The 26,650-nt window shown below is 41.4% G+C and overlaps 3 protein-coding genes across 4 annotated transcripts; 2 read left to right on the top strand and 1 right to left on the bottom strand.

The window, feature by feature from the left end:
- Positions 1-1,100: 1,100 nt before the first annotated feature.
- Positions 1,101-6,797, bottom strand: LOC114248463 (cytoplasmic dynein 2 intermediate chain 2). Its single transcript, XM_089738166.1, has 3 exons — positions 5,473-6,797; positions 4,692-4,870; positions 1,101-1,680 (listed from the first exon to the last, which is right to left on the bottom strand). The coding sequence occupies exons 1-3, from the start codon at positions 6,676-6,678 to the stop codon at positions 1,584-1,586; spliced, it is 1,482 nt and encodes a 493-aa protein (XP_089594292.1). The 5' UTR covers positions 6,679-6,797; the 3' UTR covers positions 1,101-1,583.
- Positions 6,798-8,073: 1,276 nt separating this feature from the next.
- LOC114248472 (uncharacterized) lies at positions 8,074-25,202 on the top strand. Of its 2 annotated transcripts, none has more exons than XM_089737928.1 (10): positions 8,074-8,383; positions 8,552-8,719; positions 8,997-9,162; positions 9,943-10,214; positions 12,068-12,160; positions 15,378-15,482; positions 16,392-16,514; positions 17,485-17,607; positions 18,342-18,451; positions 24,822-25,202. In XM_089737928.1, exons 1-10 carry the CDS (start codon positions 8,264-8,266, stop codon positions 24,937-24,939), a joined length of 1,398 nt encoding a protein of 465 aa, XP_089594054.1. In that variant the 5' UTR covers positions 8,074-8,263; the 3' UTR covers positions 24,940-25,202. The 2 variants fall into 2 exon arrangements, with proteins under 2 accessions (XP_089594054.1, XP_089594055.1); XM_089737929.1 differs by having other exon boundaries at positions 8,077-8,383; positions 25,061-25,202.
- Positions 18,485-24,177, top strand: LOC114249071 (uncharacterized). Its single transcript, XM_028182541.2, has one exon. It carries the CDS (start codon positions 18,735-18,737, stop codon positions 20,340-20,342), a length of 1,608 nt encoding a protein of 535 aa, XP_028038342.2. The 5' UTR covers positions 18,485-18,734; the 3' UTR covers positions 20,343-24,177.
- Positions 25,203-26,650: the final 1,448 nt, after the last annotated feature.

The raw sequence follows: 26,650 nt of genomic DNA, 5'->3' as shown, positions 1-26,650 counted from the left end.
CTTAACACCAGGTGGGCTGTGAGCTCGTCCACCTATCTAGGCTAAATATATACTGAAGCTGTTTTTAGACATTAAAGCGTAGTTTTGAAAAAATCAATTTAATTGGCGGTGCATGCACATGTCCAATGACATGTCCATATCAATCACTTTACCGTCGATCTGGTAGATCTTGAGACACTCTTCTTCTAAGTCTTTTTTTTAATGCCCTCTGTGGGCAGACGAGCATACGGCCCACCTGATGGTGAGTGGTTATCGTCGCCCATGGAATTCAGCAATGCCAGGGGCAGAGCCAACCCGCTGCCAACCGCTTAACTCTCCACAAGCCTCGTTTGGAAACACCGTGGAGGGGAGCTCATTACAAAGCCGGATGGTACGTGGCAAAAAAGACCTCTGGAAACGCACTGTGGGTGACCGCAGTGGCTCCAGGTAGTAAGGATGAACTCTACTCCGGTGGCGGGCGGTGCGATGGTAAAAACGAGATGCCGGTATCATCTCGAACAATTCCTCAGAGCACTCCCCATGGAACATACGGTACAAAATACAGAGGGAACCGAAGTCCCTCCGCAGACCCAGTCTTCTTGTAGTCATCTTGTCCATTACATGTTTAGAAAGGTCATTTGGGTGGACTTCCAATCTCTTAGAGCAGGCTTTAGCTATCTCGAAGTCGTTGTGGCCTTAAGGATAAGACGTCTGGTGCATTCGTATGTAGCGATGCACCGGTGTTCGAATCCCGCAGGCGGGTACCAATTTTTCTAATGAAATACGTACTCAACAAATGTTCACGATTGACTTCCACGGTGAAGGAATAACATCATGTAATAAAAATCAAACCCGCAAAATTATAATTTGCGTAATCACTGGTGGTAGGACCTCTTGGGAGTCCGCACGGGTAGGTACCACCACCACACCTATTTCCGCCGTGAAGCAGTAATGCGTTTCGGTTCGAAGGGTGGGGTAGCCGTTGTAACTATACTGAGATCTTAGAACTTATATCTCGAGGTGGGTGGCTTAACACCAGGTGGGCTGTGAGCTCGTCCACCAAACTAAGCAATAAAAAAAAAAAAAAAAATCTCTAAACTTAAACAAGTAATGAAAAGAACTTATACCTTAAAAATAACTTTATTTCTCAACTGTCAACAGCCATCCATAGACAAGATTACACGTATAATAAAACAGAAAACAATCATTTATTTAAATTACATAAACAAAAAAACCATCAAACTATATTCTAAATAAACATATGTACCCTATTCGAATAAAAAACTCCTTAAAAACTCATATTTCCTACACAGATTATCTATGTCCATCCATAGATAGGCGTTTATTAGTAAAAACAAACCGAAAATCAAAACTAGGTACCTATTTAAAAAAAAAAACAATCAGCCTTCGATTCTAAAATCAATTTAACCAGTGTGCTTAGTGAGAGCTGTTAGTGAGTGTGAAAGTTAACTCAAATTTGTATAGAGTTGCAACAGCGCCCCTAGCGGCAAACGTAGGCAAAAACGTAGTAGTTAACTTTTACGCTATCGAGAACGTTAAATAACTCGCACTAAGCGCACTAAGTTCTAGTATTATCCTAATAATTAAATGTCTAAATCGTCTCCGGGAGTGTGTGAGCAACGCGGTAGATCCCAGATCTTCACGCAGCCTTCGGAGTCACCCGCCGCCACCCTGCAACCCCTTCAACAAAAACAAACTCCCAATGTACATTCGGAATATGATTTACGGTCGTAATCTATGGTCGTCACAGACAGATAAGATTAGTTCGTTAAAAAAAAAAAAACTAAATTCGCTAAACAAAAACATTACAGACATGTTTTAGCCCTTTGGGTGCGCACCGTCGATAGATCGACTATTAATGCGACCGTATTAATGCGTATAAAATCCGGACGATCGGAATACCGACTATTGCGCAGTTTGGTTATAAGTATTAGGTATCGACTTATACGGACGTGTCTTAGCGCGCGGACCCCACTTCGATGAAGCGGCACGACACGAGAACCCTCTCATCGTGGCCGCCGGTAACTACATTCCCGATCCTGCGGACAGAATGGAAAGCAGTCAACGTCGGCCAAAACACGTCATCTCGGATCCTCCCGATCCACTAACGGTGCTTTTAGGTACTTCAAGCACCGGTCACCGTTCTCGTCGAACCCGTCGCTTGCGACGAGGGGCGCGTCGCAAGCAACGTCGTGAGCTCACCTACTAGTTACGGTTACGCTGGAATAGCCTCTCAAGGCTACCAGCTTAGGTAGGAAAAAAAAAAAAGCGCGCGGACGTATAACGTTTTTTAAGAAGTTAATAACATTTATACCTAAATAAACATTTATTTATTTTAAATAAATTTTTTTATAAGGTACTTCACAACTAAAAGAATCAAAGTACTAATTAATATACTTGCATTGTTTTCGATAATGTGATAATTTCGCGTTATCGACCATAGATTAGACATTACTATACATAAATCATTATCATTATAGATAATCTGACGTGTGAAGTTAATAAGCTTTTAATTACTGTTTTGATTGAATCTCAGATAGCAAACAAGTCTCTTTGTTCTCAAGTCCCTCTGTTTGTTTACAAAAAATATCTTTTGCGGCAGAATCTTTTTTTACTGGTGGCAGGACCTCTTGTGAGTCCGCGCGGGTAGGTACCACCGCCCTGCCTATTTCTGCCGTGAAGCAGTAATGCGTTTCGGTTTGAAGGGCGGGGCAGCCGTTGTAACTATACTGAGATCTTACAACTTATATCTCATGGTGGGTGGCGCATTTACGTTGTAGATGTCCATGGGCTCCAGTAACCAATTAACACCAGGTGGGCTGTGAGCTCGTCCACCCATCTAAGCAATAAAAAAAAAAGAGTATCACACTGAAACTTGAAGTATAATTCTTAATTATAAAAAGGAGGTTGTAATGTCACCACTTAATGCAAGTTGGGCAGTGAGCATACTCATTGTTCATCTTACCAAACGTATTTGTGATGGAATTTTCAGAGTCTAAGCTATTGTTTATTTCATAATTCTCCATTAAACATTCTAGAATCTGTTCTTCTTTTTTTGTAACACAATCATTGTCTGTTTGGATAATAGTTTTATAACCATATTATTATGTGTTCTCTGATGCATCATTCAAATTAAAATAGGGGAGAAGGAACGCGAGCGAGCTTACTATACATACACAAGGCACTCATGACGCGAACCCTTGACTCAATACGGGAAACGCATCCTTTAGTTTTCTCCTACTTTTTAGTATGGCAATCACGCGACTTTTTGGCGGGAACGCGAGGAGTGAAGTTGTGTGATTTGTTTTATATATACTAATATTATAAAGAGGAAAGATTTGTTTGTTTGTTTGTTTTGAATAGGCTCCGAAACTACTGGACCGATTTGAAAAAATCTTTTTCCATTAGAAGCCGACATTGTCCCTGATGAACATAGGCTACTTTTTTTTATTATTTTATTTATTTATCTTTTTTGGTTTCATGTGTGTTTTAATGTTTCCGAAGCGAAGCGAGGGCGGGTCGCTAGTTTTATCTATATTTAGTGTTTCTTCAGGTTTAAATGTGTAATAACGGTGGTTTATTAACTGTTTAGTATCAGCTGTGAAAGTGCACAAATGTGGGAAAATGAAACAAAGCCGCTGGACGTAACTTCTCGGGATCCTACAAAAAGTCCAATGAAAAAATCAAGATTATATTTCATCCCATATCATCTCATTTCATTTCATCCCAGTTGATTAATGTCTCAAATTAATCATCTTGCATTTCATTTCATCTCATTTCATTTCACTCCATGAAAAATGATAATTTTTCATAAAAATAAGAATATAAATGAAAGTAAGACATGACCTATTGGTCTTAATTACCAGGTCATAAAATTCATAAAAAAAATTTACTTCGTGCGATTCTATTGTTGCCAGTTTATAAAAAACTTCAATTATTAAATGGCCGCTCTATTGTATGAAAAATGGCAGCGAAATGAAATGAGGTTGATTTATTCGAGGATTTAATCGATTGGAATAGAATAACGTGTTAATAAAATTGTGATTATTTACAGAGAATTCAGTGGACTTTTTTTGGGAACCCGAGTGCTTAGTGCTTACGTTCATCTACCCGAACATTTATTTTTATATTTTTTTATTGCCCTTGTGTGTGACGGTGTGTGGCTTCCGTCGCCCATGGACTTCAGAAATGCCAGGGTCAGACCCAAGCCGCTGCCTATCTTTAAGTACTCTCCGCAAGCCTCGTTTGAAGAAGGACATGTCACAGCGCTCGTAAAACACCGTGGAGGGGAGCTCATTCCAAAGCCGGACGGTACGTGGCAAAAAAGATTGAGCACTTTCAAAGACACTAATAATCCACTATTGAGGCTTGAACCTACACTAAAATAGCAAAGACAACAACACCCAAAAGTCCTAAGCACCGTTACTTTTTCTTTTATTGCTTTTATTGGGCGGACGAGCTCACAGCCCACCTGATGTGGTTACTGGAACCTACAACGTAAATGCGCCACCCACCTTGAGTTATAAGTTCTAAGGTCTCAAGTATAGTTACAACAACTGCCCAACCCTTCAAACTGAAACGCATTACTGTTTCAGAAATAGGCGGGGTGGTGGTACCTACCCGTGCGGACTCACAAGAGGTCCTACCACCAGTAATAAAACCTCACGTCTTTTGAGCCAATAAAAACTCACCCGATTTGATTCACGGCCAGCTTACAAACGCCGCCCGTTCCTTTGAGCCCATCGACGTGCACTTCCTTCCCGGAAGCAACGTCACACAGGCGCATCTCTGCTTCCGTGCCGACCACGGCCAGCCAGGGATTGTACGGGAGCCAGCCGACACACGACACATGATAATCCAGAGATATAATCTGCGCATGGAGGGTATAAGTAAGGAATACCGTCTCAGTGTATTTTTTTTATTGCTTAGATGGGTGGATGAGCTCACAGCCCACATGGTGTTAAGTGGTTACTGGAGCCCATAGACATCTACGACGTAAATGCTCCACTCACCTTGAGATATAAGTTCTAAGGTCTCAAGTATAGTTACAATGGCTGCAAACCGAAACGCATTACTGCTTCACGGCAAAAATAGGCAAGGCGGCGGTACCTACCCGCACGGATTCACAAGAGGTCCTACCACCAGTAACTACGCAGTGTAATTTTGCGGGTTTGATTTTTATTACACGTAATTGGCCATAATTTTCGTTATCCGCAGTAATTAAAATTATCATGGCGACCCGATATAGGCGCCTATTCTGCAGTAAAGGTGTTAAATTTGTCACAAATACTCCTTTAACAATGTGTCCCCTGAGAATTCTACGTAAGCCATCTTTAGAATGAATTTTTCCAACCACCCTCACAAACATAATCGCCACGCATACAAGACACCGACCAAGAATCATCAAACGAGCAACCATTTTATTGAATTGCAAAATTGAGAACGCGTCTCAAAAATGAATTACTGAATTACCTTCAAGGGACTGGCCTGTTTAACATTATATATCCTCAATTCGGAGTCAATGGACAGTGTTATAAAAACGCCAGGCTTGTCTTGGTGAAACGTAACAGCCAAAATGCAGGTCGCGTGACTTTCTAGGACATCGCTGACCGGATCAACGTGGCCGCTATCCGCTGCGCTCTGAGCATTCTTTATGTTACACAAAAATAAATTACCGACATTCGTGCCGACCACGAAAATGTCGTTCGAAATTTTATCGCCCGTCGGACGTAGAGGAAACGTGTTGATGAAATCAAAACAGCTGATATCCGGGGCGGCCATCTTGCGGGCCCCGTTCACGGAGTAGGTTACAATGGCTTCAAACGTTTTGTTGTCAGCGTTGACGTGCCATGCGACGATAGTTCCGTCGCTACCGGATGAAACTAGTATACGATCGGTCGAGGCCCTTCGCTTGCCTGTATTGTTGATGTGGATCGCAAAAAACGTTTCGGCCATTGTGAATTCCAGCCAAGAAAGCGCCGTGACCCTTTTCGAACCGTGCGTACCAGACGGCGACGTCATTTGAAGTTCATCCTTATTTCTAAGGTCGCAGATCACAATCTCGCCCGTAACGGTCCCGTAGGCGAACAGAGCCGCGACCGACGGATGATATCTCAATACTGAAACACAGTTATTCTCGTTGATATCCATACTGTGCACTAATTTGTCGCCAGCACTAAGTTTGACCGTATAGAACCTTATTAAACCGTTATCTGTGCACCAATTCTCGTGCTGCTTCTGTCCTAGAGACACGGCTAATGAGTTGCCGGTATTACTCCAAGATAGGTCTAGTACAGACAGTGCCTGATCACCGCTGCCTTGCACTTCTCGTACCTTCAACTCTTGTACCAATTTAGCTGTCAAAATTTCATTGTCATCATCAGATTCCGAAGACTCGTACGCATTCTCTTTGTTCTCGTCTAGCTGCTCAAGCATACCCGGCATCACTCTTTGGAGGAACGCATTTAAATTGGCTGCCGAATATTTTACGTCTTTTGTCGTCATATCCTCTGTAGGAGAGGTCATCGATGAACCGTCTTTGTAAGCAACAGTTTGAGTTGCGACGGCCGCTTCAAAGAATTCTGTAGTTTGAGTGCCGGTGCTCGCGTCTTCGGTTTTTTTAACAGCCACAGAATCAAAACCGACCGCTTCGCTATCATATCCGCTCAAATTCCACATTTTTAAGACGAATGTGTCACAAAAAAACTTTATTATTGTCTTAGAAACTTTAGTGAAAAATTCTCAATTGTTTTGAGCTGTTTAGCTTGTTGTCATAGCAACAAATTTATAAAGATAGTTTAAAATTGATAAAAAAAATACCAACTCAATACATAAGCTAGTAGCCCTAATTTAAAAAAAGTTTCAGTCAATAAAAATTTCTATTATATTAAATTTTCATCCACTTCCTGCACACTACAAGCTCTAAAGAACTATGTAAAAAAAATCAAAGAAAACCAGAAACGGAAGTTATATGCTTATAAAGCTATTCTCTGAAAAAGAGTTATAAGTAAACTTCACATAATAGGATCACGCTGTTAACGAAATAAATAATAACTAAATAAGTTATTATAACTTATTATTATCTAATTAAGCCAACAGCCCTAGTAGTTTTTGGCTTAAAAGGCCTCATAAATGTTACGGTTACGTCATTTAAAATCATCCATCAAATTGAAGCTAGGGACATACGAACCGCTAAAAAGAATCGATAGTATTGGGTTTCGACTACTAATCAATGTTACTTTCAATAAAAAGTTCCCTACTGTTGCTATATACATTTTTTGGGTTGTTCTTTATTAAAAGTACTTTAGTATAACTATCTGGAACAATCTGGAACATCATTAGATTTTAAATTGTTTTTCTTAATACTTATCAAATTTCATTTTTAAAGCAGCATACCATTTCCTTATTTCACTTTAAATGTTTTTTACTTCACTTCACTCACTTTAATTCACTTATAAATGTAATTACAATTATATAAAACAAGATCGAATAATTTCAATTAGTTTTGCAAATACGTGCATTCTAGAAAACTATCTTTCTTGTACTATTTTTTTTATTTACGTATTTTTTTAAAGCACCAATTTCTTGGTCTTGATGATGTCTTTTATATTTATGAACACCGGCTGAACACACGAAAAAGTGTCACGTTCCGCCTGAACCTGAGCGTGCAAGCCAGAGAGTGGAACGAGCGATAGAGAGGCACGATCGATCCAACTATTGATTTGTCGGAAAAAAATTAATTTTAGATGAACTCCTTCATTGTACTAAACAAAATAATGATAATTCAGTGATAATAGTTCAATACAATTCATAAAAGTATGCAATTTTTCACCAATGTTAAATAATTGTTTCTCTATGACGTGTCACGTAAAATTATCGTCTGTAAACCGACTTTACAGACAACCAGTTTATTTTTTTGTTATTGATAAATAATAATTATATTAATCCTATATTAACAGGGTCAAATGTATAATTATGTCTATACATCGAAAAATTGAAATATTAATTTTTATGCCATCGCCCAAAAGTATCGATAGATCGACTTACAAAATATATCGATACTTCCTTCGAAACTAATCAAGTCTAATTCGAGCCCAATTCCAATAAGAATAGTAAGTAAATATTATGAATGAAAAGTTTTATTATTTTTACGTAATTTAATAGAATTTTAATAAACAGTAACTTCAGAGAAGAAACATTTAGATATTCCCAAATATTTTCCAAAAATTTCATATAAATCTTTAATTGAAAAAAATACGAACTAATGGATTTTTCTACTGTATGTCGCATGTGTCTTAGTACGGAGAATTTGACGCCTATCTTTGAAAATTCTTTTGATCAAATAGATTATTCTACAACAGTTTATATAATTACAGGGATTAAGGTATGTATAGAAGGCAATAGAAATAAAATTTTTAACATGTTTTATGTATTAAAAAAATATATCGTAAATTACCGATTTTTATATTGCAAATTTTAACAAATTTTAGATAATCCAGTGTTCTGTTTAAGTACCTGTATCAAAAACAATTAAACTGCGTATATTCAACAGGTAGAAAGAAATGATGGGCTACCCCAGAACATATGTGAGGAATGTTTCACGAAAATTAATGGTATACTTAAATTTAGGGAAGCCTGCAGAATCGTCGAATATCAACTCATACAATTAAAAAATAAACTTCAAAAGTCTGAGTTACACTTTGCGAATGATTCTGAACAGGTATGGAACTTAATTTGGTATTAAAATAGAAAAAAAAAAACACAAATTGATCAATCACTCATTTTTATTATGTGATAATAAACAAACCCAGCCCTCTTTGCTGGCTGTTTCTTTACTTCTATCTGACCACTACCAAATTTCACAGATGTAGGTCTAACATGTTTTCTTACACACAACAAATATTCATATAAAGTTTAAAATTATAGATATACAATAATAATGGACTTAAACTATATTTATAAGACTACAGAAGCTTTCTTTTTGTATTGTCTTATAGGCGAAAGTGAATGATGCATCAGAGAACACATATGGTTATAAAACTATTATCCAAACAGACAATGATTGTGTTACAAAAAAAGAAGAACAGATTCTAGAATGTTTAATGGAGAATGATGAAATAAACAATAGCTTAGACTCTGAAAATTCCATCACAAATACGTTTGGTAAGATGAACAATGAGTATGCTCACTGCCCAACTTGCATTAAGTGGTGACATTACAACCTCCTTTTTATAATTAAGAATTATACTTCAAGTTTCAGTGTGATACTCTTTTTTTTTTTATTGCTTAGATGAGTGGACGAGCTCACAGCGCACCTGGTGTTAAGTGGTTACTGGAGCCCATAGACATCTACAACGTAAATGCGCCACCCACCTTTAGATATAAGTTCTAAGGTCTCAATTATAGTTACAACGGCTGCCCTACTCTTCAAACCAAAACGCATTACTGCTTCACGGCAGAAATAGGCAGGGTGGTGGTACCTACCCGTGCGAACTCGCAAGAGGTCCTACCACCAGTATTCTCAATGTTATCTCTATGAGGTCTGGAATCCAATTTATATTGTGTCAGTTGTGACCTCGTTAAAAATCCTGGTGGTGTTTTAATGGTGGTAGGACCTCTTGTGAATCCGCACAGGCAGGTACCACCACCCTGTCTATTTCTGCCTTGAAACAGTGATCCGTTCCAGTTTGGGGGGTGGGGCAGCTGTTATAACTATACTGAGATCTTGGAACTCATATCTCGGGTGGGTGGCGGCATTTATGTTGCGGATGTCTATGAGCTCCGGTAGCCGTTTAACATCAGGTGGTCTGTGAGCTTGTTCACCCATCTAAGCAATATTGATTGTTTGTTCACAAAATGTAAACATAAACATTTATATTAAGCTTCTGAATATTATTATACAACTGCCTGCCCCTTTGAATTCTAAATAATAAAAAATTTCAGAAACCGCAGAACACACCTTAGAAACAAATAAACCAAATGCAAGTTTTGAGGGCTCCGATGAACTATTCAAAGCGAACGATGTCTCTAACCGTGTCACCTGCAAGCTGTGTCAGAAGGACCTGTCCATTCGCAGTGTGGATGCCCATATGGCTAGGAGACACCCCGGTGCGGACCGGAGAAAGGTCAAGTGCGATCTCTGTGATGCGTATATCTTGAAGGCTAAAATGAACAGACACAGGAAACTGGTGCACGGAGAATGCTTTAAATGTGGGGTGAGTTTTGTGAATTGAAAACCTACTGGTGGTAGGACCTCTTGTGAGTTTACTGGTGGTAGGACCTCTTGTGAGTTTACTGGTGGTAGGACCTCTTGTGAATTCACTGGTGGTAGGACCTCTTGTGAGTTTACTGGTGGTAGGACCTCTTGTGAGTTTACTGGTGGTAGGACCTCTTGTGAATTCACTGGTGGTAGGACCTCTTGTGAGCTTACTGGTGGTAGGACCTCTTGTGAGTCCGCACGGGTAGGTACAGCCGCCCCGCCTATTTCTGCCGTGAAGCAGTAATGCGTTTCGGTTTGAAGGGCGGGGCAGCCGTTGTGACTATACTGAGACCTTAGAACTATATCTCAAGGTGTGTGGCGCATTTCCACACATCTAATGATTTGTCGTGTGTGATAGGTGGACGAGCTCAAAGCCCACCTGATGTTAAGTGGTTACTGGAGCCCATAGACATCTACAACGTAAATACGCCACCCACCTTGAACTTACAGAAATCAGCAATACTAATGAAGGCGTAGTAAGTAGGTAGATAGGGTAGGGCTCACACAAGATGAACCGATAACCTATTGAGGTTCGCTGAGATCCGCTGGATACAAGCAGTGCAGGACTGATATTTGTGGGGAGGCTTGGGGAGGCCTATGTCCAGCTGTTGACATCTGTGGGCTGATAGAATAGAAAAACTGAAACAAGGTACTATCTACATTTATTCTTGATAAAAATTTGATACTTTAATTTTTTTTTTTTAATGTGTAGGGCTATAAATGCAGAATGAACTAGTAGATTGTTATCAATAAAATAACGGCCGTCTGGTGTAGTGGTAAGTGACATGGTCACTACACAAGGGGGTCGCGGGTTCGAATCCCGCCAAGGGAAGATATTTGTATGATAAAGATAAAAATGTCTTTTCCAGGGTTATGGATGTATATTAAATATATGTATGTGTATAATAAAAATCTTACATTTATTTCCGTTATCTGGTACCTGTAACACAAGTTCTTTACGTACGGGTAGGTACCACCACCCTGCCTATTTCTGCCGTGAAGCAGTAATTCGTTTCGGTTTGAAGGACGGGCCAGCCGTTGTAACTATACTGAGACCTTAGAACTTATACCTCAAGGTGGGTGGCGCATTTACGTCGTAATTGTCTATAGGCTCCAGTAGCCACTTAACATCTGGTAGGCTGTGAGCTCGTCCACCCATTTAAGCAATTAAAAAATTTTTTTGCGCGGGACCAGTTAACGTGGTGTGATTGTTAGTAAATATTTATTCCAGAAAACAAAAAACAAAAACTTTTTTTTAATTGTTCTTGTAGGCAGACGAGCATACGGCCCACCGGATGGTGAGTGGTTACAGTCGCCCATGGAATTCAGTTTCCGATCCTGCGGACAGAATGGAAAGCAGTCGACGTCGCTCAAAACACGTCATCTCGGATCCTCCCGATCCACTAACGGTGCTTCTAGGTACTTCAAGCACCGGTCACCGTTCTCGTCGAACCCGTCGCTTGCGACGAAGGGCTCCACGAGTAAATTAACTCCCAGACACAGCCCACTGAGTTTCTCGCCGGATCTTCTCAGTGGGTCGCGTTTCCGATCTGGTGGTAGATTCTGCGAAGCACGGCTCTTGCTAGGGTTCGTGTTAGCAACGTCATCAGGTTTGAGCCCCGTGAGCTCACCTACAAACGTTAGGGTTACGCTGGAATAGCCTCTCAAGGCTACCAGCTTATGTAGGAAAAAAAAAAAGGAATTCAGCAATGCCAGGGGCAGAGTCAAGCCGCTGCCTACCGCACTCCGGTACTTATACCTAAAATCACTGTTTTTTTCACGAGTGTAGAACATACATTTTGTTTGCAGTATTGTAAGTCAGATTTCGTGGATAAAAATACATTAGTTGAGCACGCAATCACGTGTATGGCCAAGAAGAAAAAACGAAAAGTATCTGATTCTGTGAGTATTCATCTCATTTTGAAAAGGCTTAGAATGTCATTTCTTAACTTATTATTACGCGCTGGGGTTCGGGATAAATAAATGTTCCACCAAAGTACAACTTAACTGCATTCAATACTTAAACACTTCACAAACACTTTAAAATTCCCAATTCGCTTCTCCCGCTTCGCTTCAGGTGATCCGTTCGCTGTTTCACTTCGAGTAGTTCCGATTATTGACTGACTGAGTGCCATCCCTACAACGCGTTATAGTCGATACCACATCTCTAGAATCATTGAGAATATTCCACACAAGTCGAGTGTTTCCGCTATCTGACAATAGATGGCGTTGTACTTCTCGAGCGTTCTAGATGTTACTACATGCTTAACTATCAAACAGAACCAACAAGTGATTTCAACTAACCCTTGCATTAGACGCCTTCAGCTCTAACACCTACGAGCAGGCTTAGAGACCCCGGTAACCGTACTCGTAGTACTCGACAAAGAGGTCGACGTGCAACCTAAACATCAGCCCGCTGAGTTTCGCGCCGGTTATTCTCAGTGGGTTGCGATTCCGATCCGGTAGTAGATTCATTCGCAAAGCAGCTGCTCTTGAGTTGTTAGGTCTCCTTCGGAGGCGCTCGGGTAGCTGTTAGCAAATCCCGCTCCTCCTGGCTGAGCCTTTGCTCGCCCACCTGTCCTGGTGAAACTGGAAAGGCCTCCAGTAATACATAAATCATAAAAAAATGTTTAAGCTATTGCATAGCTTTAATCGCGGGCTTTGAGCGCGGTGACCGAATCAATAAATTCCGTAACGAAAATAAAACTTAACACCCCCACTCCGCCTACTATGTAGCCCGCGTTCAACACATTCACACGTTGCGCTTGTGTAGTGTTTGTGAATAAGCGCACGGCGTGACGTCGCACTGCATGCGCATCATGAAAAGTCTGCCCATCTCTCTCTCTTGCGCGGTCTAGCTTATGAGTGTGAAGGGGATAGTTAATGTTTTGCTTTTGTTAATATTTATTAATATAGCGTGGGCTTATTTTATTATTATTTTAAATATTAAATTATTATTGTCTAATTATAATTGCATAAGTTGATAAAAAATGCTATGCAATAGCTTGACCGCAGCAGTCCCCGAGTGTCACACATGTTTTTTTAAACCTGTTCACACCTGTCATAATAATATTATAGTGAAGTTATAAAATTATTGTATAGTGATCGATCTTTGATACATAACTATGCAAATTTTCTAGTATATCTAGTATAACGTGAAGTCGGTGAAAATTAGGTTTAGTTACAAACAAACCATGCCAATAGAAGAGTGTTAAAAATAAGCGGTTTCAGATGGGCCGGGAGTATACCTCTGGGCCCGCCGCTGGGCACAAGAGTCGTCGCCTGGTCGATCGCTCCCCTGATGGAGTCGACCAGGTGGACTGCCGCGTCGTCGACCCCCTCAGGGGTGTTGGGGTCCTGAATTACGGGAAGGTCGACTAGGCGTCTCTTAAAGAGCTCCCAGTCGACCTTCGGTCTTAGGGGCGAGGTCGCAACCCGGGTAAGCCCCATTCCCAGTGTGACCAGGATAGGGAGATGGGGGGTACCCAGGTCGTACAGTGCCTCAATAGTTAAGGGGCACCGTAGCCCCTTATGAACGCACACATCCAACACATCGGGCTGGAGTTGCGCGGCGGTCGGAATGTGCGTGGGTTCGTCGGGGCCGACCACAGAGTAGTCGCCCCTATCGGCATCTTCTAACAGCCGCCTGCCCACTGCTGAGTTAAGTCGGGAGCCCCACGCGACGTGCTTCGCGTTGAGGTCCCCGACCAGTAGAGCTGGGCGGCTGTCGTAATTCAGGACCCGTCTTAAGTCCCGGGGGTCTATACGCGGCATAAACCCGCATATCTCCCCCCGATGTGTGGATCCTCACACCGATCGACCTGGTCGATGTGAAGGCCAGCAAGTCCAACTGATCATGCACCACGTCTCGCCTGACGAGTGCCGCAGTGCCCCTGAACGGCAGCCCGGCAGGACTCACCTCATCACGTCGGTACATGAAGTAGTTTGGAATCCTGAACACATCCCGAGGACGTAGCTTGGTCTCGCCCAGGAGCACAACCTCAGGGTTGTACTCCCGGGCGAGAATCAAGAGATCGTTCTTGCGGGGTTTTACCCCGCCGGGGTTCCAATAAATGATGCGCAGTTCCTGGCTAGCCATTGAACTGCGCAATCATTCGGTAGAACCCCGACAAGAGAGCCCCGAAAGGGCTAGCTCCCGAGGCGATCTCACGGATCACTCCGGAGACCACCTCGGACAATTTCTCCCAGAGCGCGAGGAGCCACGCAGCAAAGCCGGCAGGTTGTGAGGCCTGCCGACCGCTGCGCTGCTCGCGCTGAGGGCGGAGGGGAAGAGGGGGCAGAGTATTGCCCAACGGCTCGGGTTGAGCTTGAGGCAAGGTTTGTCCCTCCAGTTGTGTAGGGTTAGTGTCGGCAGTTTCGTTGGCTTCCATGGCCTCATGAGGTTGTAGGTCCACTTCCATGTTTCTGGCGCTGCTCTCTCTCGCCATTTTCTTTAAGAGTTTCTTACTCTCCTTCTCTTTTTATTTTGACGTGAATACGTCTTTAAAATTACTTCCATAAGGACGCAATCCAAAATTACATGTGTGCAATTCACACGTGGTAGAAGTGAAACCTTCCAAAATTAAAATACAATTATCCTAAACGTCTTAAGTATATGTAAAATTTTGTCATTAGTAAATAATTGTAAGGTAGCGCCCTCTGTGAATTGATATTTTAATTTCACGTATAATCCTAAATTAAAATTCACTACAAGAGCTTTCATACACACGTTAGTATTAAAAAATCTCACAGATGGCGCTGTATTAAATAGTATGTATATTTCTGTCTCATTCTTTGCTGGCTTCATCCTACACATTTTTGTATTTGTGTCTCTTACCTGTCGTTTTTTCCGTTGCATCCGGTTTGAAATCACAACGATTCTAAAGAAGTTTTCACTTCAAAAATTGAGACAATGTGCAAGATATTTTTGACGATATCTGTTCAGCTGATAACTCTGTTTCTATAATCTGACGAAGCGTGTTGTGGATAATAATATGTTTAAAAAAGTTTAAGTATATCATTATTGCGAATAATAAAACGTACAATATCACAATCAATTCAAATCACTTAATTTATTGTTTGCTGTTGATATTAGATTTTTTTGATCACATTATTTCAGAGTCGCGAATTAATCGATTGTGACGTTTGCAAGAAACGAATGCAGAAGGCTAGTCTGAAACTCCACGTGGCCGTGAAGCACGCCGGGCTGGGACCGGTGTGTGAGGTGAGTCAACCACCTGGACATAGACAATGTCATAGCGAACCCACTTATCACTGATCACTCTTCAGAGCTATGGTGCTAAACCATTACCTTGGATGTTTATTGACACACTGGATGGTGAGTGGTTACAGTCGCCCATAGACATCAGCAATGCCAGGGGCAGAGCTAATCCGCTGCTCTCCGTTTAGTACTCTCCACGGGCTTCGTTTGAAGAAGGACATGTCATAGCGCTCGGGAAACACCGTGGAGGGGAGAGCTCATTCCAAAGCCGGATGGTACGTGGTAGAAAAAATTTCTGGAAATGCTCTGTGGATGACCGCAGTGGCTCCCAGTAGTATGGATAAATTCTTAAATCAGCCATTATAAGTTATAAGTGAAGTCTGAAATGAATAACTATATCAGGAATGCGATGGATAACCAACTTTTATGTTCTCCAAATAAGTATTAATTTTCCAAATGTTATTATCACTCAAAGACATCGAAGTCTTAACTTTATAGTGAGACGCGTGCCTACCTCCCTCCCAACTTCGTTTTTTTTTATTGCTTAGATGGGTGGACGAGCTCACAGCCCACCTGGTGTTAAGTGGTGACGTGAAGCCCATAGACATCTACAACGTAAATGCGCCACCCACCTTGAGATATGCGTTCTAAATCTCGGTAAAGTTACCACCGCCCTGCCTATTTCTGCCGTGAAGCAGTAATGAGTTTCGGTTTGAAGGGCGGGGCAGCCATTGTAACCATACTGAGACCTTAGAACGCATATCTCAAGGATCCCACCCATCTCGGCAATAGAAAAAAAAACTGACCCTCGTTGGATGTCGACGGATCCTCGGCGGGCCGGATTTCCTTTGCCCATCACCGGTCGTAAGGTATATGAATTAGATGAAACAGCATTGAGCGTTGTGTGAACAGCACTGCGGCAAACGTTTCGGCAACAAGACGCGTCTGGGCGAGCACTGCCGCGCCAAGCACGGCCACGAGAAGTTCCGGTGCGGGTACTGCGAGTTCCAGAGCGCCTCCGTGCTGGCGCTTCAGGTATGGACACTAGGAGGGACCTGCTATGCTTGGTCTCTGCACACGGGTCTAGGAACGGTCAGGAGACAGCTAAGTAAGCTTGGTCTCTGCACACGGGTCTCTGGAGCATCAACGACACTAGGGGATACCAAGAACCAGCTATGCTTGGTCTCTGCACAAGGGTCTAGGAACGGTCAGGAGCCAGCTAAGTAAGCTCGGTCTCTGCACAGGGTCTGAATGCCACCGCAGTCATTACATACCAAAATCGTGATAGTGGTCGCGATCCTCAGAGATCCTTGGGACATCGTTGATGGCTTAAACAGCTCACGGGAGCCCATAGGCATCGCCTCGAGACATGAGCTCGTAGTTTCAATTGTATCCCATAACCTCGGCCCTACTCTTTAAACAGAAATAGGCAGGGTATTGGTGCCTATCCGTGCGGATTCACAATAATACATAAGCCTTTATTGCTGTTTAGTTTCGGCTTATTCCTCCTCGTCACAGCTTGTAATTCGACAAAGACCTCCTCCAAGGATTTCCGTTTGCTTCTGTCCTTTGCAGTAAGTAACCACTCTGGCCCAGCTACTTGCCTCAAGTCGTCTTCACAATCTTCTTTTTCTCCACCTTATTCCACTAAATGGGGTCGGCACAGCTAATTTTTCTATTCCATTCTCTTCTATCAGCCATCATCTCAACACTCACTCCTCTCTCTTTCATATCGTCATTCACACACTCCATCCAGGTGTTCTTCGGTCGACCTCTTCCCCCTCTACCTCGCACTACCATTTCCATACATCTCCTAGTCACATGCATCTCCTCTCTACGCATCACATGTCCATACCACGCTAACCATCCGCTATCCATTCTTGTCACTCCACACATCCATCTCAACATTCGCATGCAATCCTCTGTCATACTTTACTTTCGTCGCCCAACACTCAGATCCAAGTCATCTTTACAATACGGCCCAGTATAAAGAATGCCCTCGCAGAATCACGAGAGGCGCCATCGCGGGGAGAAGCCGTTCGTGTGTGAATCGTGCGGGGCGAAGTTCCACGCGGCCTACCTCCTGGCCCAGCACCGGCACTCGCACAGGACCCAGAAGCTGGTCAGGGTATGTCGATGTAGCAACTCGACGCCCCCGGACATTCGTAGCCAAGTTAAACGTGAACCAGTGTGCTTAGTGCGAGTTCTATACATTTCCGATTCTTCGGAAAAAATGGAAAGCAGTCGACGTCGCCCCAAACACGTCATTTCGGATCCTCCCGATCCACAAGGGTTCGACGAGTAAATTAACCCTCAGACACGGCCCACTGAGTTTCTCGCCGGATCTTCTCAGTGGGTCGCGTTTCCGATCCGACGGTAGATTCTGCGACGCACTGCTCTTGCTAGGGTTCGAGCGACGACGGGGCCCACTGAGGGGCGTTCGGATGAACTCACAGCCCACCTGGTGTTAAGTGGTTACTGGAGCCCAAAGAAACCTACAACGTAAATGCGCCACCCACTTTGAGATATAAGTTCTAATTTCTCAGTATAGTTCCAACGGCTGCCCCACCCTTCGAACCGAAACGCATTACTGCTTCACGGCGGAAATAGGCGGGATGGTGGTACCTACCCGCGCGGACTCACAAGAGGTCCTACCACCAGTAATTACGCAAATTATTTTGCGGTAAAAAAATATTAACATTCTGCACTCCTTCTCTATATTCTCTATAAGTGTGGGAAATTTCATACTCCTCCGTCCGCGCAATATTCGTAAAAAGGGATACAAAGTTTTTCCTTCACGTATTGATATATAGATTATCTGTGAAATATAATGTTCCTAACACATAATACCTCCCCGTCCAGTGCGAACTGTGTCCGGCCTCATTCAAATCAAACAACAGTTTGCACGTGCACAAACAGACCTGCCACAGCAACGCCATATACAAATGCAGCATGTGCTCCAGATCCTACAGGTATACGTTTTGGCTGTTTGGTTATTAATTCTTTTAAAAAGCGTCTTTCAGTCGCCCGCCGGCAGCCGAACAGAGCGGACGGGTATTTGGACGTATAACGTATATCTATCTGAATACGCGAGTGATTGCGCACGTGTCTATAATTTGGTTTTTGTTTTATTCAAATATTGTTTTGGGTTACCTTCAATCGAGGACGGGATTATTGACTAAATCGGGACTGCGCTCGGGCGCAGTCCGTCCGTATTCTGGTCAATGAGGTGTACGACTATAATCCTAGTGCACTATGAGTGAAAAAGCAAACGAGACTGTTGAGAGCAACAAGATGGAAGCTAATATGAGTAGACAAAATATGGAAGATGAACGAATACAATCAAGAAGGAATGAAGACGAAGAAAGTATTGATGAACAGCACAATAAATCTGGAGAAGTAGAAGAAGAAGACTTGATGGAGACTGAGTACAATATTAGACAAAATGAAGAGAATGAAGAAGACTGGACAGTAGTAAAGAGGTCCAAGGCAAAACGCTGGAAACCGAACTCCGTTGATGTTTGCATCTCGAGCAAAAATCAGCTACCAAAACAATTCGCATTGGCCAAACTATTTCATCGACTTAATATTGGTGGTATAACTCGTGTGAAATATATTAATGCTTTTAAAGTCCTTCTAGCATTTGAGGACATAGCTTTTTCCGAAAAATTCGCGGCATGTCCTGAAATTCAAGAACAAGGCTGGAGGATTCAAAATTCATGGGAAGTAAATATCTCTTATGGAATTGTCAAAAACATGGAAATAGGCATATCTGAGGATGACCTTATGGAAAACATTAGGACCAGCAATAATTGCGAAATAGTTGCGATCAAACGATTGAATAAACGGAACCCGGCTTCGCCAGGATGGATAGACAGTGAAACCATTCGCCTCAGCTTCAAGGGTAACTCACTTCCGGAATATGTATATTTATTCAATACAAGGGTAAAAGTCGAAGCATATATTTTCCCCGTAACACAATGCTCAAATTGCTGGCGTTTTGGTCATAGTGCCAAATATTGTCCTTCTACAAAAATATTCTGCCCTAAATGTGGGAAACATCACCCTAATTGCGAGACCAATTCCTTCAAATGTATAAATTGTAAAGGTAACCATATGGCCCTAGCTAAGACCTGCCCAATATATTTGAAGGAAAGAAGAATAAGAGAAATCATGTCGGAATTTAACTGTACGTACCGCAAGGCTTCATTGATGTACGTACCACCTTTTTCACCAGCTGTTCACAGAGAAACGAGCGAGAATATCACTTATACAATGCAGAACACTACCTTTCCTACTGACCCACGTAATAAGAATTCATATGCATCCGTCGTGTCTAAGATAACCCAAGATGGAAATAATACACTTTTTTCTAACGAACATTTGAAGAGTTCCAAAAAAAATAAAAGAAAATCTAAAAAAAGGAAGCAACGTTTTTCGTCGGATCAGTCCATTCATGATTGGGATGCGACATCACAAGCGTCGGAGACCAGATCTGATACTAGTGGACCTATCAAGGAGGGAAATCAAGACGCGGGGCAGGGGGGGTCCTGTCACCCGCATATACCTTCTACTTCAACGACGCAAGATCCTAAACCACAAACGACACTACACGATACATCTAAATATTTTCGACGTGACCGTACTAGGAAGATTCACTCGGGGTCTGATATTTCAATTATGGAGGTTCTGTACAAACTTAAAGAGGTAGTATTTTGCAGTAATAAGCCTTGGAGTGTTAAATTCAAACTATGTATCAATTATCTATTAGACTGGACGATTAATGTAATGTTAATTAATTTACCAGATGCATCAACGTTTAAAAAGTGGTTTACTTTAATTTTCGATTCTATCAATGGCTAACGGATCTGACAAAATAATTAATTTTAAACTAATTCAGTGGAATGCACAAAGTTTGAGGCCCAAGCTTCTAGATTTCAAACATCTTTTAAATCAAGAAAAAATTCATGTCGCTGTTGTTAGTGAATGTTGGTTGGAGCCACAAAGCGAATTAAGAGTTAGTGGTTACAATATTTTTAGAAAAGATCGGTGCGATGGTTACGGCGGTGTCTCAATTTTTTGTCACAAATCCATTAGATCACAATTAATACAAACTAACATAAAGTCTGGGATAGAAATTATTTCTGTTAGGCTATTTAATTGTAATTATCTAGAAAGTATTATTGGAATTTACTGCCCACAATCGGTACGTACAACCCGTAGAGATTGGGAAGCTATCTTTTCCCAATTTACCAGTAACACTTTAATTTTGGGGGACTTTAATGCCCACCACCTGACCTGGTCATATAAGACAGATAGCAGAGGGTCTCAACTGTTTGACATTGTAAACGAATGCAATTTAATTTCTCTAAATGATGGTAGTCACACACGCCTTAAATTGGTAGCTGGAAATTTACAATGTAGTAGCCCTGATATATCTTTCGCCTCTCCAGATATAGCTTTCAAATTTAATTGGCAAGTATCAAATGAGACTTTAGGAAGCGACCACCTGTGTATTAAAATTTCATCAGCATTTCGTTGTTCTTCAAATTCTTTTAAAAAACGAAATTTTAAAGCAGCCAATTGGACAGAATATAGTAGCCTGTTAACGGACTCTTTCGCTGAATTTACTCTTCCGGATGATCCTTTTACTGATTATAATTTATTTATTGACACGATCAATAAAGCGGCAGATAAGTGTATCCCATCTATTAAGGTTTGCACAGATCCTTGTGCTAAGTTTGCCCCAAAACCTTATTGGAATCCAAATCTATCTAAATCTATTGCTTTACGTAGACGCGCGCTTTGCTACTTTTAGGAAAAATCCTATTCCGTCAAATTTGATCATTTTAAATGACTGTATTAGGGAATCACAAAAACTTTTAAGGAAAGCTTCTGGAGAACATTGGCACGAATTCTGTGATTCCTTAAATGAAGTTTCACATACGAGTGAGTTGTGGAGCAAAATGAAATGGCTGAAGGGATAAAAATCAGAGAGAGCTTACGTTGACCCAACTAAGGCCGAAGCGCTACTTAATAATTTGTGTCCTCTGTTTGTTCAATCATGTCAACCTATATTCGTTTCATCGAATCCTTTCTTAGAGGCTCCAATTACTTTAAATGAGTTAGAGGTAAATATAAAATCAAAAGATACCGCCCCTGGATGGGATGATATATCATTTTCTATGATTAAGCGATTACCTCTTAAAGGCAAACAAATACTGCTCTCTTTGTACAATAGCTTTATCTTTGGAGGCATTATTCCTGATCAATGGCGTGAGATTTATATTTTTCCGATTCCAAAACCAGGTCGTGATCCGTCCTCCGCTTCTTCTTTGCGACCTATTTCTCTTATGTCATGCGTGTGCAAAGTGTTTCATCTAATTTTATGTAGAAGATTGGAATGGTTTCTGGAAAAAAATAACATTTTCTCTAATGAAACAGTAGGTTTTCGTAAATCAAGGTCTTGTCTAGATGTTTTAAGCCGAATGGTTTCAAGAGTTCAGATTGGTTTTTCTAGAGACAATTTCACCATGGCTTGTTTTCTCGACCTGGATAACGCTTATAATAATGTTGAAATCAATGCTTTACTTAATAAACTAGATGGTCTTGGGGTAGGGGCAAAATTCTGTTTATATTTGTGGAAATTTCTAAGCCTACGGGTTTTAAAAATCAAAACTGATGACTCGTACATTAGCAGACATACAGGACGAGGTTTAGCTCAAGGCGATCCTTTATCACCTCTATTGTTTAACGTAGCAACTTACAAAATTTGTCATATTATTCAAGACATATGTGTAGCCCAATATGCTGATGACTTTGTCCTCTATGTAACAGACAGCGATATGAATACGGCTAGAAACCGTCTGCAAAGATCTCTCAACCTTGTAATAAAAAATCTAGATGAATTGGGCCTTAACATTTCTGCTACAAAAAGTAAAATATGTGTTTTTAGAAAAGGCCGGAAGGTATTACAAGCAAATATTTTAGTAAATGGTACACCACTGAGCGAAGTAGATAGTTTTAAATACCTTGGTTTGTGGATGGATAGATCTCTGAGATGGAATAAGCACATAAATGAACTTTATCAAAATGTTTGTAAATTTCTTAACGTTTTTAAAGTGTTGGCGGGGTCGGGATGGGGAGTCCACCCTGCTCATCTTCGCAGGCTATATATATCAATCATACGAAGCCGTCTAGATTATGCAAGTTGTTTCTATGATAACAGCTGTGATTCAAATTTAGTTAAACTCAGTAAAATTCAAAATCAGGCAATGCGCATTATAGGAGGCTTTGTTAAGAGTACTCCAATACATGTTATGGAGAGCGAACTTTGTTTACCACCTCTTCAGACTCGTAGAAGATGTCTAGCTGGAAAATTATGGCTTAAATCTAAATCAATAACAGGCAACACTTCTATTGTACTATTAGACCAACTCAATTCCCTTATGTCTTCTAGATATTGGAAAGACAAAAAGACACCACTGCTAGTTTGTATTCATAACAGTTTCCGCAACATAGTCATCCACTGTAGAGATCAGTTAGGAATGTTCGCTTTAAGATTATGGATCAGTGCATACAACCTATGCGACCTAATTAAACTTAACATTGAAGGAATAAATGAGCCTAAGCGTAGTTATAACCATTTTATGTTACGTAACAGCTGCGTACGTCATCTAGAGAACCACTATTCATCCTACTACCATTTGTATACAGATGGATCAATAGAAAATAATCTAAATATGGGAGCTGCTATATTTGACCCACAAACCGGAAATTGTACGAAATTCAATATTATCTCAGATGTACGAGTGTCAATTATGCACATAGAACTACTAGCCATTTTAGAATCTATATCAAATGCTAGCTCAGTGGACTCTGACAAGTTTGTAATACTTACCGATTCTTGTAGTTCGCTGCAACACTTAAATCGATGCGTTTATGGTGTTAGGGGCAATCCAGTTGCTTATACAATTATCGAGCAGATAAATAACTTAAAAGCGAACGGTAAAGAAGTGATATTGCAATGGATACCTTCTCACATCGGTTTGTCTGGTAACGAAAGGGTGGATAAGTTAGCTAAGGAAGCTTCTAGTGATGGTGTACCATTGAACATAGTTCCTAATTATACCGATTGTGTCAACTTAGTAAGAGAGGAATGTTATCGTCTATGGAAGGTATATTTCGATGAAAGGTCTTTAGAAAAAGGCGTGTGGTACAAAACAATTCAAAGTCTACCATGGAAAACGCCATGGTTTGATTCTTGTAACCTTAGTAGAACCACCCTAGTGACTGTTTTCAGACTTCGTTCCGGGCACATCCCACTCAATAAATTTGCTCATTTAATGGGGAAGGCTCCTGATCCCAAATGTTCAGTTTGTGACGTAGTGGAAGACGCTTTTCACATTATGATGGAGTGTGCGCGAAATGATGATTTGAGACAACAATTCTTTGCAAAACATACAGATTTTCGACAAGTTGGAGGTGTAAATTGCGTATTAGCCTTTCCGGAATCCGAAATGGCTAAGTCCCTTTATAAAATAGTGTTGGTGGGCCTTCAGAGACGATAACAGTTTTCTTTATTTTTTATATAATTTTTTGTTACTATCTTTTGTTGCACAATGGAGTGACATATTCACTAAGTGAATAAACTCCTTAAATAAAGATTAAAAAAAAAAAAAAAGCATCTTTAAAAAAAAAATGAAATTATGTATTTTACTTTTTTTGTTTTAAGTGCTTTTAATTTCGACTATTCTTTGTTTTTTTTAATATTTGAAAGCACCGTATGTGATCCTGTTTTTTCAATATCAGACAGATTACTTTCGGGTTATCCATAATAGCAATGGATTTTTAATTTTATTAATTATTTACTATTTGGAAATCTTTTCTTATCTATAACTTTTTGGTGTTATTTCGTTATGAGTGTTGTAAAGTGTTTTTATTTATTTATAATCCTTAGATTAATACAGCGTTAAGTTGGTCGCATTCACTAGTTTATCGGCTGCCATTTTTATTTCTTAGGTATAATTGCGTCTGGTGTAGTGGTAAGTGACATGGTCACTACACAAGGGGGTCGCGGGTTCGAATCCCGCCAAGGGAAGGTATTTGTATGATAAATATAAATGTCTTTTCCAGGGTTATGGATGTATCTTAAATATATGTATGTGTATAATAAAAATCTTACATTTATTTCCGTTATCTGGCACCTGTAACACAAGTTCTATACGACCTTAGCACGGGACTAGTTAACGTGGTGTGATTGTTAGTAAATATTTATTATTATTATTATTATTGTTTATATGTTTTTGTTGTTATTTTTAATATGATTAAATTTTTTAATAGGAAGAGTGGTGGTACCTACCCGAGCCGACCCACAAGACGTACTATCCTCACTAATAATCCAAATTATAATTTTGCGGGATTGATTTCTATTACACCATGTTATTCCTTCACCGTGTAAGTTAATCTTCAACATTTGTTAAGTATGTACGCCGGTGCATCCCAAGATACGAATGCAACGTACGTCTTAACCTTTAGGCCACGACGACTTCATACTAAATGACGTGTGTCAAATCTGACAGTTGTCGTCACTACGCTGTCAAACATCTCCGGCACGTGCATCAGTACAGCGGGCCGGCGCCTCCTCTCACAGCAATAGACGCTCAGCATGTTATATAAGAAGAAATAAAAACAAATAAGAATAAATGATTTATTTATTTTAAACTTAAACGTTTCATTTTTAAAGACCCAAAGTTTCTTCGATCTTATGTTGGCGAAAGCAGCGAAGTCAGCGGTAGGCAGCGCCACTTCGATAAAGCGGCACGACACGAGAACCCTCCATCGTGGCCGCCGGTAACTACATTCCCGATCCTGCGGACAGAATGGAAAGCAGTCGACGTCGCCCCAAACACGTCATTTCGGATTCTCCCGATCCATTGACGGTGCTTTTAGGTACCTCAAGCACCGGTCATCGTTGTCGTCGAACTCGTCGCTTGCGACGAAGGGCTCTTTTTTTTTTTTTTTTTTTTTTTTTTTTTCCTACCTAAGCTGAGAGCCTTGAGAGGCTATGTCAGCTTAACCCTAACTTTTGTAGGTGAGCTCACGGGGCTCAAACCTGATGACGTTGCTAACACGAACCCTAGCAAGAGCCGTGCTTCGCAGAATCTACCACCGGATCGGAAACGCGACCCACTGAGAAGATCCGGCGAGAAACTCAGTGGGCTGTGTCTGGGAGTTAATTTACTCGTCGAGCCCTTCGTCGTAAGCGACGGGTTCGACGAGAACGGTGACCGGTGCTTGAAGTACCTAGAAGCACCGTTAGTGGATCGGGAGGCGAAGGGCTCAACGAGTAAATTAACACTCAGACACAGCCCACTGAGTTTCTCGCCGGATCTTCTCAGTGGGTCGCGTTTCCGATTCGGTGGTAGATTCTGCGAAGCACGGCTCTTGCTAGGGCTAGTGTTAGCAACGTCGTCAGGTTTGAGCCCCGTGAGCTCACCTACTACCACTTCGATAAAGCGGCACGACACGAGAACCCTCTCATCGTGGCCGCCGGTAACTACATTCCCGATCCTGCGGACAGAATGGAAAGCAGTCGACGTCGCCCAAAACACGTCATCTCGGATCCCCCCGATCCACTAACGGTGCTTTTAGGTACCTCAAGCACCGGTCACCGTTCTCGTCGAACCCGTCGCTTGCGACGAAGGGCTCGACGAGTAAATTAACTCTCAGACACAGCCCACTGAGTTTCTCGCCGGATCTTCTCAGTGGGTCGCGTTTCCGATCCGGTGGTAGATTCTGCGAAGCACGGCTCTTGCTAGGGTTCGTGTTAGCAACATCGTCAGGTTTGAGCCCCGTGAGCTCACCTACTAAAGTTAGGGTTACGCTGACATAGCCTCTCTAGGCTGTCAGCTTAGGTAGGAAAAAAAAAAAAAAAAAAAAAATCACCTACTAGTTAAGGTTACGCTGAAATAGCATCTCAAGGCTCTCAGCTTGAAAAAAAATAAAAATTGGTAGGCAGCGGCTTGGCTCAGCCCCTGACATTTTTGAAGTCTATGCGTGACAATAACCACTCACCATCAGGTGGGCCGTATGCTCGTCTGCCTACAAGGGCAATAAAAAAAACCATGCAAGATACGAACAAATACACTTACCCTCTGAATTTTAATATG

Source organism: Bombyx mandarina, chromosome 24 (genome assembly GCF_030267445.1).
Source record: "Bombyx mandarina strain Sakado chromosome 24, ASM3026744v2".
NCBI classification, from domain to species: domain Eukaryota; kingdom Metazoa; phylum Arthropoda; class Insecta; order Lepidoptera; family Bombycidae; genus Bombyx; species Bombyx mandarina.
The sequence above is the reverse complement of the archived record's forward strand: the minus strand, read 5'-3'. Positions and strand labels throughout refer to the sequence as shown.

What these genes read in the sequence shown, in the direction of transcription:
- LOC114248463 (XM_089738166.1), bottom strand. Translation starts at nt 6,678, where the DNA reads ATGTGGAATTTGAGCGGATATGATAGCGAAGCGGTCGGTTTTGATTCT. An exon ending in AACAGGCCAGTCCCTTGAAG is followed by an intron (nt 4,871 to 5,472) that starts GTAATTCAGTAA and finishes CTCCATGCGCAG; the next exon opens with ATTATATCTCTGGATTATCA. An exon ending in CTGGCCGTGAATCAAATCGG is followed by an intron (nt 1,681 to 4,691) that starts GTGAGTTTTTAT and finishes TTTTTGTTGAAG; the next exon opens with GGGTTGCAGGGTGGCGGCGG.
- LOC114248472 (XM_089737928.1), top strand. Translation starts at nt 8,264, where the DNA reads ATGGATTTTTCTACTGTATGTCGCATGTGTCTTAGTACGGAGAATTTG. An exon ending in GGCTGGGACCGGTGTGTGAG is followed by an intron (nt 15,483 to 16,391) that starts GTGAGTCAACCA and finishes TTGTGTGAACAG; the next exon opens with CACTGCGGCAAACGTTTCGG. An exon ending in CCTCCGTGCTGGCGCTTCAG is followed by an intron (nt 16,515 to 17,484) that starts GTATGGACACTA and finishes ATGCCCTCGCAG; the next exon opens with AATCACGAGAGGCGCCATCG.
- LOC114249071 (XM_028182541.2), top strand. Translation starts at nt 18,735, where the DNA reads ATGAGTGAAAAAGCAAACGAGACTGTTGAGAGCAACAAGATGGAAGCT.